The 17,615-nt window shown below is 40.9% G+C and overlaps 2 protein-coding genes across 14 annotated transcripts in view; both read right to left on the bottom strand.

The window, feature by feature from the left end:
- ZNHIT6 (zinc finger HIT-type containing 6) overlaps positions 1-12,557 on the bottom strand; it is a 33,547-nt gene extending 20,990 nt beyond the window's left edge. Inside the window, exons 1-6 of the mRNA XM_062606514.1 lie at positions 12,339-12,557; positions 11,075-11,140; positions 10,878-10,984; positions 10,262-10,347; positions 8,863-8,966; positions 765-833 (exon numbers count right to left, since the gene is read on the bottom strand). Coding sequence (XP_062462498.1) covers positions 765-833; positions 8,863-8,966; positions 10,262-10,347; positions 10,878-10,984; positions 11,075-11,140; positions 12,339-12,406 — 500 coding nt within the window. The 5' untranslated portion in view covers positions 12,407-12,557. The remainder of the gene's footprint in view (positions 1-764; positions 834-8,862; positions 8,967-10,261; positions 10,348-10,877; positions 10,985-11,074; positions 11,141-12,338) is intronic.
- Positions 12,558-13,876: 1,319 nt separating this feature from the next.
- Positions 13,877-17,615, bottom strand: part of COL24A1 (collagen type XXIV alpha 1 chain) — a 159,128-nt gene continuing 155,389 nt past the window's right edge. For 12 of the 13 annotated variants that reach the window (XM_062606484.1, XM_062606483.1, XM_062606489.1 and 9 more), the window contains 2 exons: positions 16,669-16,884; positions 13,877-15,005 (listed from right to left, as the gene is read on the bottom strand). In XM_062606484.1, the coding sequence (XP_062462468.1) occupies positions 14,859-15,005; positions 16,669-16,884 (363 nt within the window). In that variant the 3' untranslated portion in view covers positions 13,877-14,858. Of the gene's footprint in view, positions 15,006-16,668; positions 16,885-17,615 lie in introns of those variants that run through there. The other variant, XR_009962346.1, reaches the window with a different exon arrangement.

Below are 17,615 nucleotides of genomic sequence, written 5' to 3'. Positions count from 1 at the left end.
AAATACATAAGACATGGTTCATCATGTACACAAAAATCTGCTATCTGATTCACTTGGAGGAAGCTGTATATTTGCATGCTACAGTGGCACAACTGAACACCTTATGGAAGGATCACAAATATGTACCAATACAGCATAGATAATTGTCAGCTTTATCACAACTTCAACACTAGGACTTCACTGGCATATAGAAGGAGTAAACAGTAGGTATCTCTAGTTTCTAACCCTGCAGCAGAAACACGCTGTTCCTACAGCCCTAGAAGCAGACAAGGGCATAGTTCTCATCCCCCTTCAGGCAAGGAAAATACGATTTGTCAACAAAAGCTTATTTTTTGCCCTTTGCAAAATGTGCTTGTGGGCTTTCCTACAAAACAACCAATGCAGCTATTTCATCCTATATGGTCAGTTCCAGTGTCCAGATGAGGAGAGATGGCAAATCTTGCTGAACGTCTGCTCCATGAGAAAAGAATGTGTTATGTGCATGGGATACTGCCATGATGAATATAGAAGCTTCTCTGTTTACATAGAGAAAAGGACTAGCAATCAAACATTTAACCTGATTTGAAAACCCTGCTAGCTTTCAACTTGTCAATACACAGCTTTAAGTACTTTTTAAAAAATTTAAACGCCCTTTTAATTAAGACTAAAATAATATTCAAGTTTACCTTGTATAATAGAATAGATAAGAAATGATAAAATATTTTGCAGTTCAATTTCAGAAGACTAATTTAAACTTCATAAAAATCTGGTTTTCAAGCTTTTACCCTTTTAAAATGTATTCAGCATGAGAGTGAGGAAATATGAGCTTCAAGTGCCAGTAGAACTTTTTCTCTCTGAAAAGAAAAAGAAATAACATTCTTAATGTTAGGTGGTAACTACTACCTGTTTTGTCTATGATGAAATTTGGTAGCCTACCGCACAGGTGCAGAAGAAAATACACAGTCAAAGTTTTGAATGGCATTTTCAAAGAGCAAAAGGGGCACACAGACAAGTTGAGATGCAGTGCTCCCAGCTTCTGCTGAATTTCAAGTCTTTATGGGATAACTTGTTCGTTACAGACATCTCCAATTATATGATCAACAGCATTTCATGTTTTAAGAGCAACTCTCTTCCAGCTGACTTTCGATATGGATAAATGCCTTTTCATTTCAGAAAAGGAATCTGCTTTTCAGCATATCACCTGGGACTGGTTGCCAAACTCGTTCAACAGTAATAGCCAGATGCGCCAGTTGAAGCCAGGTTCTACACAAAATAGGGGACTCTCCTGTTCACAGCAGTGATGCCTTCAACAGAAAATGTATCATGGGCAGGGAGCGAAGCTGCATTTTGGCATGACAGGGATAACGGAAGCCAGAAAGAACATTTTACAGAAAGATCAGGAAGCTTTTTGTAGAGACCAAAATTGATGTCATGTTCCTCTCTCCAACTTGCTAGTTTAAAGACTCATCTTCGCTTTTCCTGCTAGCATAACTAATTCCTGAATATAGAAGCAGAGGGATTGAAACGAGATGATCTTAAGGTCCTTTCCAACCCTAACCATTCCATAATTCTATGATTTTATGATGCATGGTTCCAGTGCAGTATCATGTTAAGAAAGACAGTATTACTAAAAGAATACTTTGCTAGATTAGGAAATCTCTTTTTGTCTTCCTACTTGTCTGCAGAAATGCTGCTGAAGTCAATACTGACTTAAGACAAAGCATCATTCCTCTCATTGCTCAAAATTCTCCCGTTCAGTATGGTGAATGCAATAACATTTTATAAAACAAATCTCCTGAGGAAAAGCACTGTCTAAAAGGTACGTGCATGGCCCTTTGCTCTGGTTCAGAACTTTAACACTCATGATAAACAGCAAAGATCTGGAAGAGGAAGGAGGGTACTACTACCATCTAGAAATCAGAGGCCAGACATCTGTGTGAAGCAGAAGGTCTAATGATACTTCTCCCCCCTGGATTTTTTTTTGTTGTTGTTGTTTTAAGCACTACTTAAGATCTATGAAGCATTATATCCAGGATAATCACCACCAGTTATGCAAAGATTCAGGTACTACACTTAAAAGTAAACAGTATTGTTCCAACATGTTGTTTAATTTATCAGGTGAATGAAACATTATCCAGCAGGTTCTAGCTGGCTGCAGAGACCAGTGTATGTATATCCAGTAGCAAAACAGTAAACTCAGCTGCTAAGTTCAGTTAATAGATACCAACTTTTACATGCAAGGACTTCAATAAAAAGTACTCTTATCAAATAAACAATCATTCCCATACCTAGTTATTCCCAGGAAGAAAATAAGCTTTACAGCTGAACTACACTTCCTGCAGCATAAGTAAAATCAGAACCTTAGCTCCAAGGAGCTAATAATTAGAATAAAAAGAACTAATGAAGGCCAAGTTCCCCAAAGCAACATGAGATTCAGCAGAGTTGTGCAACATGCTTTGTGATTCCTCCTCTCTATCTGCTTATAATTGTTAACTGGGATTCTGAACACTGAAGATAAAAAAATCATTCCTTATCTAAAATTTCCACTTTGTGTCATGATTTAATCCCAGGTGGCAAATAAGCACCATGCTGCCACAATACTACTGATGATAATGAAAAGGAAGATAAGAAAAAGAGAGAGGAATAAACCCTAAGAAACTCAAGTGATGCAGAGGTAAATCGCCCACCACCTCCAGTGACTGGGTAGTGACTGGCAGCTCCGAGCCAATTCCCATCAGTTTATATACTGGGCAAGACATGCTGTGGTATGGAATACCCCTATGGCTAATTCGGGTCTGGTGCTCTGTCTCTGCTCCCTCCCAGCTTCCTGTGCTTCTCCTCACCAGCAGACCATGAGAGACTGAGAAGTCCTTGATCACAGTAAGCACTACTGAGTGACAACTAAACCACGGGTGAGCTACCAACACCATTCTCACACCAAACCCAAAACACAGCACTGCACCAGCTACTAGGAAGAAAATTAACTCTATCCCAGCTGAAACCAGGACACTTCGGAAAACCAGAAACTTTGATTTATTTTTTTCTCCCAGCAAGCTAATACTGAAACTGCAGCTAATTACTTCATGTCTCTTCAAAGTATTCTTGCTGAAAGTAAAAGGCAAGTAGGTAATACAGATTAAAAACTGGGTAGAGCCTGCTGCATGCCAGTTATTAAAGTGAAGCATCCATCACCATCAATGATCTCTGCCCAGTTAGAGAACTTGATGTCAATTGCAGATGCTATCAAAACTGCTTCACAACAAATTCTGATTAAAATTTGATATCCTGGCTCCACATCTCACTGACTTCATTTTCCATTATGGCTCACTGGGGTAGTATTTCCTTCAAATACAACTGACATGTACTATGTTCTTTTCTAAATGAAAATGCTTAATTGAGTAAGTCATAGGCAGTCGAGAAACAGTCCACTGCATGCAGTGTTCCATGCCGCTCAGCTGCCATGGAACACCACTCCATGGTTTTCTTGAATACCAAGGCAATGACTACTAAATGGCAGAGATCTGGATGAAGCACAAGCACATCAGTAAATGGGCTTGTGCACATCACACTGATGTCAGAAAAAGCATTATCACAGCCCATCCCCACATTGCTTGGCTTCAGATCCTAGTTTGGCTACTTCAGAAGCATGGAAACTGATCAGAGGGAAGAAGAGGAGCCAAGTACCTCTTCGCCTGCGTGAGATCTAGCTGCAAATTATGTTCAGAACTTCACAGGCTGTTTTGCAATTACTGTTCTGCTAAAGCAAATTAACTGTTTCCCTTTCATTTCACCTTAAACTGCCGAAACCTTATTTTCTATCATCAACTGTAGTTTTTGCAGAACTACATGTAAGTAAGTTTTACATTTTTCACAGCAACAACTGAAAGATTTCCATTTCTGATGTTACAAAGACAACAGCAGTACACACAGAGTGGCTGTTACCTCCAGTCAGAACAACTGCAAAACTTATCTTTCACAGATAAAGCAGTACCTTACAAGATATTTCAAGTACTGCAGGTATAGGCAGTACAGCTGCTGGGAATTAAAGGACAGATCTACAAAGGATTGTGGGATTTGGACAATATACTTAAGTGCCTTGGCAGATTTTTAGAAGTGTCCAGTGTTTACGTACTTCTTAAAACATTTATGAAGTATCTCATAAGACTTAAATTTCTTGTCCAGGTTTCCTCTGAACAGTCAATTTTGCCTAGACTGCAACAGAAGTTTTTAAGTACACAAAATCCTTCTTTTAACCTTTTAAAATGTGTGTTTATGTGTGTGTATGTATATATATATAAAACACGTACTGACAAAAAAATCCAAATACCAGTTGCAGTTCTGGCTCTGCAGAAGTCCTTTGCTGCCAGCCTGTCAAACACAGTGATTCACTGATGACTGGTTTCTATTTAGCAACTAATATTCTCAGAATGTTTTAGAAATAGTAGAGAGGACATCTTACATCAAAGCGCAAATACTGAGGTATTTCCTGTCTATGTTATTTTGAATTGACAAAAGAGGTGAAAAGGACATAAAGAAGTTTAACGAAGGACAGGTTATCCTTCCATTTGACAATACACAGTACTCTCACCTAATGCACTACAGTTTAATTGAAACACTGGATGTTCACTATCTATGCCTTAGGATAATGTTGCCTTTCTCAACTTCCTTAAGCAATGAAGATTCAGCCTAAGTGACTAGATTCTCTTGTGGATTAAAACAATAAATTAAATCAAGAGAGCACGCAGACGTATAATGATTTCACCCCCCTCTCCCCCCAACTCTGTGTTCCTAGAGCCAAACTGACTTTGTTGCATTTCTAATAGCAGCACATAGAGAAGATGACTGCATTTTGTTCAAATTTCATCAAGATAATTCCTGTCTACTGAAAGTTCATGTTTCCTAGTTACAGTAAACAGCAAGACAATCGAAGAAACTAAAATGCACATCCTTTGTAACACATATGGTCTTCTATCAGGGGCCTCCCAACACCAGATGTTACTAACCATATGTGTCGCAATAATCAAACATGCCAGGCTTGAACTAAGAGTCCTGTGTAAATCAAAGAGACACTGGCAAGGCCAAGAAACCCAAATTGTAATAATTTTATATGAAGAACAGGCTAAAACTACCATCCTTTTTAACTCTGAAAATAAACAAAATCACCATCAAATTCACTACGAGAATGAAACATTTGTTGCTAGAGGGAAAAAAAAATCTCAGGTACAGAACTCAGTCAGTACTTGTCTTCACATGGGGGTGTTCTGAAAAGCTAGTGATTTATCAAGATGCATGAACACCCTCCTCTCTGATCACACCAGAGTAGCATTTCTTTGCCTGGGAACTTACTTTGGCAGGTCTCAGAAAGCAAGCAAAACTATGTACTATGTAACTAAACTCAAGTTTAACAGCTCCCTTAGAGTAATAGTAGCCCAAGACCCAGCTCACGTAACTCCTTAAATTCTTAAGATCAGTAACACTTTAAACAATTTATTTTAATTACCCTCACCAAGCTAAGCATTAAAGCTGACATTATAGGGCTTTCAGGTATACCTCAAAGTAGCTTCTGTAACACTACCTATCTCTTAACTGATGCTAAACCCAAATCTCCACACCTTAGTTTGTTCTCAGAATTAAACAGCGATAAGGAAAAGGATTCCTTCTTCTCCCACATATATTATCTGTTCAGATGCTTCCAAGCTGCAGACATGCCTTCCATCAAGACTTGCAGCCCTCTGGGCAGGGAGGAGGTAAGATTTTGTCTGGGATGTGCTGTGAATGGAGTAGGGACGAAGCTGGATGGAGACATCTATGACAGTGTAAGCAGAAGGGAGGTTCAGAGCAGGGCAGCACAGACCACAGGGCTGAGGGAGCTGCGCTGTCCCATTTCAGCATCTCACCGCTGTCACCATCTCCTGCCAGAGAACCAGAAGGCATGGAGTTACAAGCCTCCCATTTGACCTACTGGCTGGAGCTCCCCAGTTCCTGCCTCAGCCCTCTTCCCAACCTGGTCATGTTTCTCCACTCCTTTCCCAAAGGCCCATTATTGCAACAGGCTACTTCAACTCCATGGCAGCATGCATCCAGAAGGGGAACTGTTGTTTCTACTGAAAAATAAGGGCACAGCAGGACAGATTGGGTGAAGCAACACATTAGAAATAATTCGCAAATACGGCATCCTAAACAATCTCTAAGTCAGATGTCCCATGAGGTCACGAACTGGACTCACACTCTACTTTCTATTGACCTTCCAGTATCTAAATATTCAAGGTTAGTCTAATCCATGTGTTGCCCAGCACTGGCACATACGCTTTCATGACACTGAGTGTAGTAAACAAGCTAATGGAAACTGGGAAATTAAATCTGGTTAACACATCCGAACAACCACTGATCTGTCCTCCACACCCAGCAGGGGCAGGTGACGACACAAGAATACGTCCTGTACTCCCTAGTTTTAGATTACTCTAATTCCTGACTTGCATAGTCCAACAGTTTGGCTTGCATGGAGAGCGTGAAGAGGACATCAGAGAAGCTGTGCTCAGCTTTCCATGCACATATGTTGAGCAGCTTCCAAACAACCTGCACCCTCTGGAGCAACTCCTCTACATGTCTCAACTGACAAACAGCATGAGAAAGGGTTCAGTTCTGCAGAACAGACACACCAGTCCCTGACCACAGTCAGGTGTTAACTTCATATAACATAACTGTTTACATAGCTTTACCCCATTTGAATGTAATATTCAACAACATGTTAGGGGTGTTATGAATTCATATGGGATAGGTGTTAAATGGCTGATATTCCTTGGTTCAATGAATCCTGAGGTTTGATTCCTCGGGAAACCATTTAAGGAGAGTAAGCAGAACATGCCAATTAAAAACAAGCAACCAACCAAACTCACCCAAAACAACCAACCAACCAAAACCAAAGGTTAATTTTTAATCTGCAGCACCGATTTCAAAAAGCTAATTGATGTGTGAGTATCAGTAGCCACAAAACAGTGGAAATGTGTCCTTTGTGTAGTACTGAGCATATTCCATAACGCTAGACAGCATTTACAGGAAAGAGAGGGTGATTATCATCTTCAGAAGAGAGAAGATTACATGTTCTTTCTGGTGGGATGTTAAAGTCCCAGAAAGGACAGCAATCCATAACAACAAAATTACCCCAGGGCTTTATGATTAACACAAACCAGTAAGGCATTCCCCCAGATAGCCTGTGAAATATTTGCATGCCCATTTGCCAGTAAGTTACCTTCCTTATCCCATTTTCTAGCTTTAAAATCTGCTTCTGTTAAACAACATAAAGCACATGATATGCATGAAAACATAATATGCTCAAAGCTTAACTGTGAGCTATGTTTCAGTGTGTACCCAAAAAGGCTTTCTAGAGAAAAAGAACTGAAAAACACAGAACATGAGGTCAAATGTCTGTAGCACAATACTGTACTACACCCAGGATCTTCCCAGCATCAAACCTTGCTGTATCCATACCTTTTCTGTTCTTATATCCTTTTCTTAGCTGCTGATCCCAGCATCCCTGGTCTTTCTGCATTTGCTCTGGCTCTTACAGGCTACTCCTCACCTATATACCTTAAAGGTGTTCATGTTGTTTTATCCACAAGGAAAATTAAACTCAGCTCTAAGACCGAGATACTTCAACAGCATGAGACTAGCATAAGATACCTGTAAATGACAGAACACGCAGCCAAGGCAAAGGAAGTCAGGGCAGAGGCAGGCAGCCCATGGGACTCACACTGGCCAGGTGTGGAGCTGCTGCCCTGCCTGCTCCCAGGGAAAGCCTCCGTGGTGTAACTGTGGGGTGACGGCGGAGAAAGTGCCCCAGCTTTCCCTTCTTCCCATGGTCCGCCCGGGGCTCTCCCTCGCAGTACCATACGTATCTTCACAGCGCTGGACATCCACACCTCCTGAGCGCCTCAGGCTCCGCAGCGCCGAGTGCCGCTACCCCTCCGTCAGAGAGCGACACCTGGTGGCCACTGGGTGCTCCGGCGCCTTAAGACATCGAGGAAAGCGCTAAAAAAGGCGGGCAGCCGCGCCGCCGGCGGCTGCCGCAACCTGAGCGGCGTTTGTATGTGTTCCCATGGTACATCGAGAGCAACTTCAGACCTGTTTCCTGCCACGGAATGGTTCGGGTTGGAAGGGACCTTAAAGCTCATCCAGTTCTAACCCCCTGCTATGGGCAGGGACACCTTCCACCAGACCAGGTTGCTCCAAGCCCCATCCAATCTGGAACGCTGCCAGCCATAATGAAACATTTTGCAGGGTTTTTCTTACTACTACAGTGAACTTACTTCAAAATACAAACTATGGATACTGTGAAAAATGCCACAGAGTGGATAAAAAGAAGAATACTTAAGAATCTTCCTAGCCTTTTTCCCAAATTCCCATCTGTCTGCCTCTCTAAGCTGCACCATCTCAAGCAACCGCATCATCCAGCACAGCAACTTCTATCACAACGATGACTGCTACTGGAAGCACCTCTTCAGACTTAAAGTCATCCTTTTCAGAGAGAGGCGCTTATGCAATCATTCTACATCAATCCTCTATCATAAACCTTTAAAGAAGTGTTTTCTTTTCCAGCAAAACTCAATGTTAATTAAATATGGAAAAAACACATTATCGACTCTTCCTCCAGTTATTCTTCTTGGTGCTCCTCCAAACAAAGTGTGAATTGCACAAGCCGATGATATCAAAGAGCCTAAAAAATGAAAACCTGCAGCACAAAATACCAAATCTAGATAGCTTCTGTAAAAAAATTATGCATCTAATGGATTTTAACAGCAAGCACACTGGAATGAATCCAGATTCACACCATTATGCGTTCAATGAAAACAAAATATTGCCGACTGTAACCCACTGAAGACTCACATGTAATTGAAGGTGGTTGAATTTTCTCTTCTCTTTGTAAATCCAACAGGCAGTGTTCTCAGGTCAATGTCACACTTTCGAGCTTTGTTTCTCAAGCCATACAACTAGCAAAAAAAAAAATAATTTTTAGTAAATATATGAATAATATCTTCCAAACCCAAAATTTAAACAGTATAAGAGTACTGCTGACAGGAATTATGGGAAAAGTGTAGAAAAGGCCATATTTAATGAAGTACTTTGGTTTAAAAAAACCCATCAAATGAAAAATTAATGAAGTAAGCCTAGAAACTATCTGAAACATTCTCAGGTGAAGTTTTCCCATGCTTAAAAACAACATACCAATGACTTCTTTATAATAAAAGTTTTTTAACACCCTGGGAAACACACAGACAACCAAACACAAGAGTTGGTTTTTGGACTACAAGCCCACTAGCAGAAGGGATGCACAAGCACCATCTTAGCCACTATGACAAATTCCAATTCGAAGGCTGCACTAAGGATATCATCTCAAAACATTCTAGTACCACACCCTAAAACCTGCTACCTGTGCAGCGTCTCACCACCTTCAGTGAACATTTTCAAGACATCATGGCAACCAGCACACGCACAGAGTATGACTTCAGCCTGAGAGAAAGCTGGAGTCTGAATTTACTCTGAATTCACCCTGTCATCAACCTGAGTTCTCTCCAACTGAGTTTAGTATTTGAATGTATCTTCACAAGACTGGAAAACAACATGGCCCTGATGCCTTTCTGTGATTTACCAACAAATCAAGTATTTTGGAGTAGATTTTGATTTTCTGTGGTTTGCGTGTTTTCCCTTTCTGGTCTTCACAGTTTATCGTCACAGAACTTTCAGGAAAAGCAGTAAATTTCTGCGATCTCATTAGTGCTTTACTAGAACTGGAGGAGTTGCAGCAAAAATCCCCTGTCACCTGTAGAAGGCTGGCTTTTACTTCATTGTTGTTTATTCTCTGCAGAAGTCTAGTTGTCTTCACTCGGTATGAAGGGAAGCATGTAATAGTTTTTAATTTAATAAATCCAAGTTCACCTGGGAATTCTGTATTTAAAAATTCAAAAAAAGATGTGGAGATGGGAGGAAACACTCAGGCTTTCTTAACATGCATTTGTCATCAAACAGCAGAAGTGGTCATGCATCACTTCTAAGAATAAAACACTGTGAGCAACTTCAGCTAACTTCTCATAGCAAATGGACATAGCCATCAATACTATTATTATATAAACCTTGAGACTTCTTTTGATTTCTGGCTCTAAAATTCAGGGTCATTCATACTTTCGTAAGAGAGGTATCAGCTCTGAAAACTGCACTGGGACTGCCTCAGTGGGAATTCATAGGTAGTCAACACTTCAATAAACCAAGCTACTAATTTCAAACTTACAAGTTTTTTTGCTGTTGGATTATGCACAGTAAGATGTCGAGCAGCAGCATCAGCCGCCCTTCCTACATCTTCCAGGAATCTATAATCTGGAGGTAAAAAAAAAAAAACAAGCGAGGAAAAATGCAGTGCCATCATTTAGCAGGGCAGGAAAAAAAAGGGAAAAACAGTAACGATAGGAAAATGAGACTATACAAAACAAGCGATGTGCAATACAATTGCTCACCTCTTGCTGACCGGTGCCCAGCTAGTTCCTGAGCAATGGCCTGGGTCAGCTTTCCCCTCCAGTCCACATGCTGAGCACAATGCTATATGGTGAGGAATATTCCCTTGGTCAGCTGGGGTCAGCTGTCCTGGCCGTGTCCCCTCCTGACTACTTGTGCCCCCCAGGCTGGTCGCTGATGAGAAAGGGTGGGAGGCTGAGAAGCCCCTGACTTACTGTAAACACTGCTCAGCAACAACTAAAGCATCGGTCTGTTCTCAATATTATTCTCATCCTACATTCAAAACATAGCACTGTACCAGCTACTAGAAAGAACGAGAACTCTACCCTAGCCAAAACCAGGAAACTAACCTTGTAAAACCAATGAATTTTAAAAAACACACGGATTGTTCTTACCACTCAAAAGATTCAAGTCGGTAAATTCATTTACGGAGACAAATGCTGTTTTATCCCTGACTCCATTACAGCTTAATGCAAGCTTATGCTTCTTCACACACAACAGACTAAAATGACAGAAAAGAAAAGCATTAACATTCTGTATTCAGGATGAGTGGAGCAAATAACCAAAACAGTTTAATTCAGATAACAGATACCTGCACGAATATTTCATGCATCGTGGACACCTGTACTTAGCTTCCTCTTGACTACATGTTTCACACCTGAAAGAAGTAAAAAGTATCTCCTAATAAATGCAACCCCCAAAGTCAAGGAACCTCTCAAGCACAATGTGGAAGCTTTAGAAATACAGATAACTAGTAACTTGTGGAAAAAAAAAACCAACCCTCTACAAATATAATCTTCTCTATTTTAATTAAGATATTACAATGGATGTTTCTCCTATTCTTAGGAAAGTTACTGATAACTGAAATAACTGTCACTTGTCATTTTAACTCTGATGAATGGGGAAGGGAAATAAATGCCCCCCACCTGCAAAGTTTTCAAGAATGGCACAAACCCACCCCTTTTAAAGGACAAACGTAAGTCTTGAAATACTGTTTTTCCCATCCCTACCACGCACCTGCTGCTAGCTAACAGCAGCGGTGTGAAGGACAAGCCCAGCAGTGTCACCTCCTGCAAGAAGGTCACTTTATACGCTGCCAAAATAATGTATTATAAGTAAAACAGTGTTTCGCATTTAGGAATAATAGTAGGAAACATTTCATCACCGAAAGGGTGGTCAGGCATTGGAACAGGTATCCCAGGGCAGTGGTGGAACCACTGTGCCTGGAAGCGCTCAGAAACCGTGTAGACAAGACCCTCAGTGACACGGGTTAGTGGTGGACTTTGCAGTGCTGGTGTAATGGTTGGATTTCGTGATCTTAAAGGTCTTTACCAACTTAGCTGATTCAGTGGTTCTATGATTCCATACACTGCAAAGCAGAAATAGATTCCTTTTTTTGCAGTATCTCCACCGTGCCCAACGCACACTGGCAGCTCAGCTGCTACACCATAGAAAACCTGCCAGGCGGTACCTGTGTGCAGACTCCGCTAACACCCAAGCGCAGCCGCAGCTACCCAGGGCAAAGCTCACCCCGCGCTCAGAACAGCCCTCTCGCTCCTCTGAAACGAAACTGCCCTGTAGGGCAGCGGCAGCGTCCACCGCATCGCCGGCTGCTCCTCTCCATACACTATGGGGAGAGGCGAAAAGAGCTGCAAGGACACAGGACAGGCATGCTGGGCACCGGGGGGCAGGCCCGGCCCGCAGCAGGCCCTGCGAAGCCCCTAGGGCAGGCCCAGGGCGCCAAGAGAGGCCGGCGCAGCCTTTCCCCTTCGGCGGCCCCCAGTTTTCGCGGAACCCGGGGACGGCGCTCCCGAAGCGGCCCTGCACCTTGCCCGTGCCCCTACCCCTCGGAATACCTCTGCAGGGATATCTTCCGCCCGCCCGCCGGCAGACGAGCGCTGTGAAGGCCCTCCCGCTCCGCCATTGCCGAGCGGCACCACCTCCCCACGCGGAGCCTGGCGGGGCGGGCCCAGCAGCGTCCTTTCCTGGGCGGCAGCGCCGCCTGGCGGCACTCGGAGCGCCGAGGCCCCCGAGAAGGGCCTCGCTGGGAGGGGCCTGCTGCCGGCTCTTTCACAAGCTCCGCCTCCCAGCTGGTTTTAAATGGGTTTTAACTACGAGAAATAGCAGTAAAAGCGTTCTGACAAAAGCTCAGAGCTTGCTCTAGAATTAAGGGTAACGAAATAGGTGACTACCTCAGAAACCATAAAAACATTAGAATCATGGAATCAACGAGGTCGGAAAAGACCTTCAAGATCACCAAATCCAACCTTTACCCCAGCACTACCAAGACTACCACTAAACCATGTCACTAAGGGCCTCAGCTACACGGGTTTTGAACACTTCCAGCCTCTTACAATGCCTGACCAACCTTTGGGGAAGAATTTGTTCCCAACAGAAATTTTTCCAAATAAGATTAATTGGAGTGTACAGGTACTTGCTAACATTGTGGGACAAAACTGCACGAGATCTCCTGCGAACACCTTTAGGAGCTCTGGTGAAGATGCCCGAGCACAAGAGGCTTTCCAAAACACATTTTTAAAATCGATGATTTCTGAGACACGCTAATATAAACCATAAAGTAATAAATAACTTCCAAAAACAGTGCAATGAAACTAATGAAAACAGACATGAAACAATATACATGTTCTACAATATTACTTTCTTACAAAAACCCAAACTTAATCCATTTGTCACAACATCAGCTCCACAGCCAAGCTACCAGCATAATATTGTCTGGTTGTAATGACCTGGAAAATGCAGAGAGAGACATATTCTCTAACCTTTAGATTTTCTCTAAGGGAACAAAACTGCTGCTTCCATATAAAACGTAAAATGTGATGTATGTTACCTTGTAAAAGTAAATGCAGTCACTGGCCGTATTCCATGGCACAAAGCATGTGCATTTCCCCGTGGTAAAAGTAGCATTGACACCTGACAAGTACCCTTCTAGAGGATTTTGTTCTTTACCAAGACTGAACTACACAATACGGAACAGAACAGTAATAAGACAAACAGATAGTTTGGAAGCTTATTTTATTATACTTTGGTATGTGTGGTTTCCTGTGGATCAAGACAGTTAAACAAGTTGTTTGAACACTCCTCTGCTCCCCAGGAGAGCCTGGTACCACCTTGCCGTGTACTACTGAGCACACTTTGGATTGATAATAGATACAGGGCTATCATTACGACAAGTGCTTTCCCTAATGGCAAAATTGTTTTTTTTTATTAATAAAAAAAGATGATTGAACATTTTAGACTTAATTAAAAAACAAACAAAAACACCCCCCCCCAAACAAACAAAAAACCACAAACAACAAAATGATCTAGTGTGTGAAAAATGGAATTTCTAGGTGGATGAAACTATTATAATTTAGAAGCAGCCATTCAGAAGACGTGTTGTAGTAGATTTTTTCACAAGTTACAAAATATATACACAATGTATTATCTTGAGATGCCTTTGGCATTAAAAATGTTAACTGAAATACAGAATCTAAACCTCAAAACTACTGTAGGTAGCTCTTCTACAATATTTTTTTACAATGCCTGTAAAGCTAACTGTTCTGACTATATGCATCCTATACAATGCACTGTCTCATATACCATTTCCACAACAGTACACAAAAATATTTAAAACAAGAAATCCACATAAATAACGTTTTCATTGTAATGAAGTACATGACCAATAATTCAAAATAAGCACCTTTACAACAGAAACATATCCTGATGTAACCAGCACATACAGTCAAAGATAAAAAGGGACTCAAATAATCTCTGCTAAGGCCACAAGCACCTTGTGTTATGAAGAGCACCAAGGCAACATGGACAGGAAACACAAAAGAGGTAGTGTGTCATCTGTTAAGATGTATGTGTCCAGCAAGGACTAGAATAAAGCAATGTTTCAGAAAAGAAGATGTACTGTACTGTGGCATAATTCACTTTTCATACATAAGCTATTGCACATTTAGGAGCATTAGCCAGTATTGCTCCTCAGTATTGTATGTCTCCACCTTTCCTCGGGGTGGCTTTGTTGCTGTGCTCTTAAAGAGATTGCTGAGAACACCAGAGGTCCTGAAAAAGTCCATGTTCAGGTACTCAGTTCCAGAAAATTACGCAAGGAAGCACCAATATATTTTTAAATACTTTATGAAAGCTGTAGTTCTTTTATTTATTTCTTTCCTTTTAAAATGCCATTTCTCCTTAGGAGGAAGTCCTTTTCTTCCTGAGGTTCTTTAACCAACATAATTTAAAATGATTCTTCAATTTCCTACTTATTTTGCCTGTAATGGATCATTACTTTTGCATTTAATCTATGCAGCAATTCCATGTTGATGCAAAGAAAAACCACAACAAACCCCACCAACCCCAGGACAGAAACCTTAAAGGAAGCACACTGAACCACCTTCTATGAAGTGCTGCTGTCCTGGTTTGAGGTGAGGAAGTGCATTAACTTGAATGACTGGAAGCTGATTAGTGTCCTGAGTGTGAAAAAAGAACTGTGTCTTATGCCAGCTGCCATCTTCCATCTGCAACACACAGGAGCAGAATATTAGTTTCTTATCAAAGACGCGCTTCAAAACACAAATGGGAATTGAGCTGATAGAATGAGAGAAGGAAGTGAAGTGTACAAAAACATTTCTTCTCCCAGCAGTTCATAAAGAAATGGTGTAATTTAACAAATGCCATTTCTCTCATGCAACACCATGGACACTCCTGGCAAAACTGTAACTATAAAAAAGCCAAGCCTAGAATCCAGCTGGAAGGGCTGGAGACATAGCGCGGCATGGCTCAGAGCAGAGCACCTGGCACTTTGCAAGCAGTCTTGGGCTCATACAGACTCTCAGATCTCTTGCAAAATTGAACTCCTAATCTCAAGAGTAGGTCTTGAACTCAGTAGGTTATGAAGTCTACAGGCACTTGAATGACTGTATAGGCCCTTGAAGAGTAATCATGGAAATGAGACTTCCATTTCTGCCATGAACTTGTTTATTCTAATCCTTTAAAACTCTCAGTAAAAAACTGATACCTCATAAAAATTATAAAATAGCACGATAACATTGTCTGAGGCTGGGAATATCTTGATGTTTGCAATTACTCCACTGTGTTCTTAAAAACCGCTAAGCACGCAGTGGATGCTGCTGAAAAGAAATCCCTGCAGAGAGGGAAATATGTAAGATTCTGCAGCAGATCTATACAGTACATAGTTTGCCACAGAAAGAGCAACAGACCCCATGGAATCTCACAGAGAAACAGCACTTTTCAGCAGCCATCACTGTGTGCCTTAATTTTTCTCAGGGATTAAAACAGTCCCAAGCAGACTGTGACATGGAGGAAGAGGGCTTCAATGGCCATACCTTATCTGTGTGACACAAGCTAGAGCATCTCATGAGCGCATGCTAGTAAAGGTTGAAAGCATAAAAGCTTCAAAGTGCCCCAATAAAAGCACTTTGTTTTGAGATTAAAAATCTCACTTGATACCCCATATCAATATGGAACCAGTCTCACATCTGTCATTATTGTAAATGAAAGTAGAGCTATAAAACACTGAAAGTGTAAGATGCATTTCATAGTGTATTTCATAGTATTCGATCAAGACCAAATAGCTTACATTTTGGTGACTGGAATAATCTAATAAGCATTAGAAAACTAATAAGCCCTTCTGATTTTTCCCAAATACAAATATGATTTAGTATTTTGTTAACCATGAAGTCTACTTCCAATCATCATTTTATTATATAACCAAACAATGTCTGTGAATTTAAAGATATTTAGATAGCCAAAACATAATTTCCAGCATGTCTGAACCTACAATTTTGTGTTAGATAACCTCAACAGAACTCTTACTGAAGTATGAATTTTCATTTTGAGAGTTACCGTTCCTAAAGTTTCCTGGAGGACTTCCTTATTTTTGTTCTGATCTCCCTCCAGTTTTCCAGCACAGTCTCAAAATATGTGACACCCAATACAAACAGCAAGTGTAAATGCCCTGTATTACTGCAACTGCTTTTACATTTGGATAGATGTTGAATTTAGTACCAAAAGGCTGTTATATAGAGACATATGCAGAACAAAGTAAGAAGTAAGCTTCAAGGGATGTGAATCTAAATTACTGTTATTTATTTGCAGAAAGTTAATAACGTCTAAACAGTAGCTACATTATGGTTTTAATATGTGCTAAAGAGCATTTACCATGCATTCATCCAAAAGCACCTTCGGTTCAAGCAGTGTATTTGCTTTAAATATTTGACCATTCCATCCTTTGAAGCTAACAGACATTTTCTGGCCACCTGCTTTATTTAATCCCCACATCGGTGTGTTCAGACAATGAACTGTGATGCTATGGGTTGCTTCTGAGCTCAGTAAATGAAGGAAGTTCATCTGCACTTTTCCAACGCCGAACTCCAGCTAAGTTCCAAGAGAAACGCATCGTTAGACTTACAGCTGGACTATGCCGAATGGCTGCAGCAATGCCAAGTGACATGCACATACATGCAGTGTTCAGGCATGGGAGCATGTTTAAATGTTTATACACTGGGATCAGTGCCAAAACATATGATTTGTATTTATCAGGAGAGCTGTTAGGTTCTATTACAGTGATTACTATAAACAGAAGCTTTCATAAGGCATTTTCAAAGCTCAAAAATAAACATTTGCTAATGCTTACAACATTGTTGAAATGCGGCTGGGCAGAAAACACTGTTTTTAAGTAAGCAAAACAAATGATTTTGTGATTTAGATAAAGATATTATAATCACAGTGTTTAAACTGCAGCCACATCATTCTGCTGTTTAGCTGTCTTAGACCACAGGCTTTGGCATTCCATTAAAAATCAAAAATTTCGTAAAGTATACTTTGATTTTAGATAGAACTCATAGTTACTCATTACTCAATGAGAATTTCTCCAAGACTAGATCATATTCAGGGGTTTTCCAAATGTAGGAATGAGTATGGAAACTGTAGGGTATTTCTGATGCTCTTCAATGACTAAGGTTTATATGCAAATATCCACAAATATAAGATTGTATTCCCAAAGGTTTTAGGACTACATCTAAAGAGGAGCATGGACTAATGATACAAAGGAAACCAGTCTCTTCCTAATGGCGTTTAGAAGTACCTAAGCATTAAAAAGTAGCCAT

Source organism: Pezoporus occidentalis, unplaced genomic scaffold (assembly GCF_034315485.1).
Source record: "Pezoporus occidentalis ecotype Australia unplaced genomic scaffold, CSIRO_AGI_Poc_V1 ctg97, whole genome shotgun sequence".
Taxonomy (NCBI): domain Eukaryota; kingdom Metazoa; phylum Chordata; class Aves; order Psittaciformes; family Psittacidae; genus Pezoporus; species Pezoporus occidentalis.
Note: the sequence above shows the minus strand (reverse complement) of the source record. Positions and strands in the feature narration are given on the sequence as shown.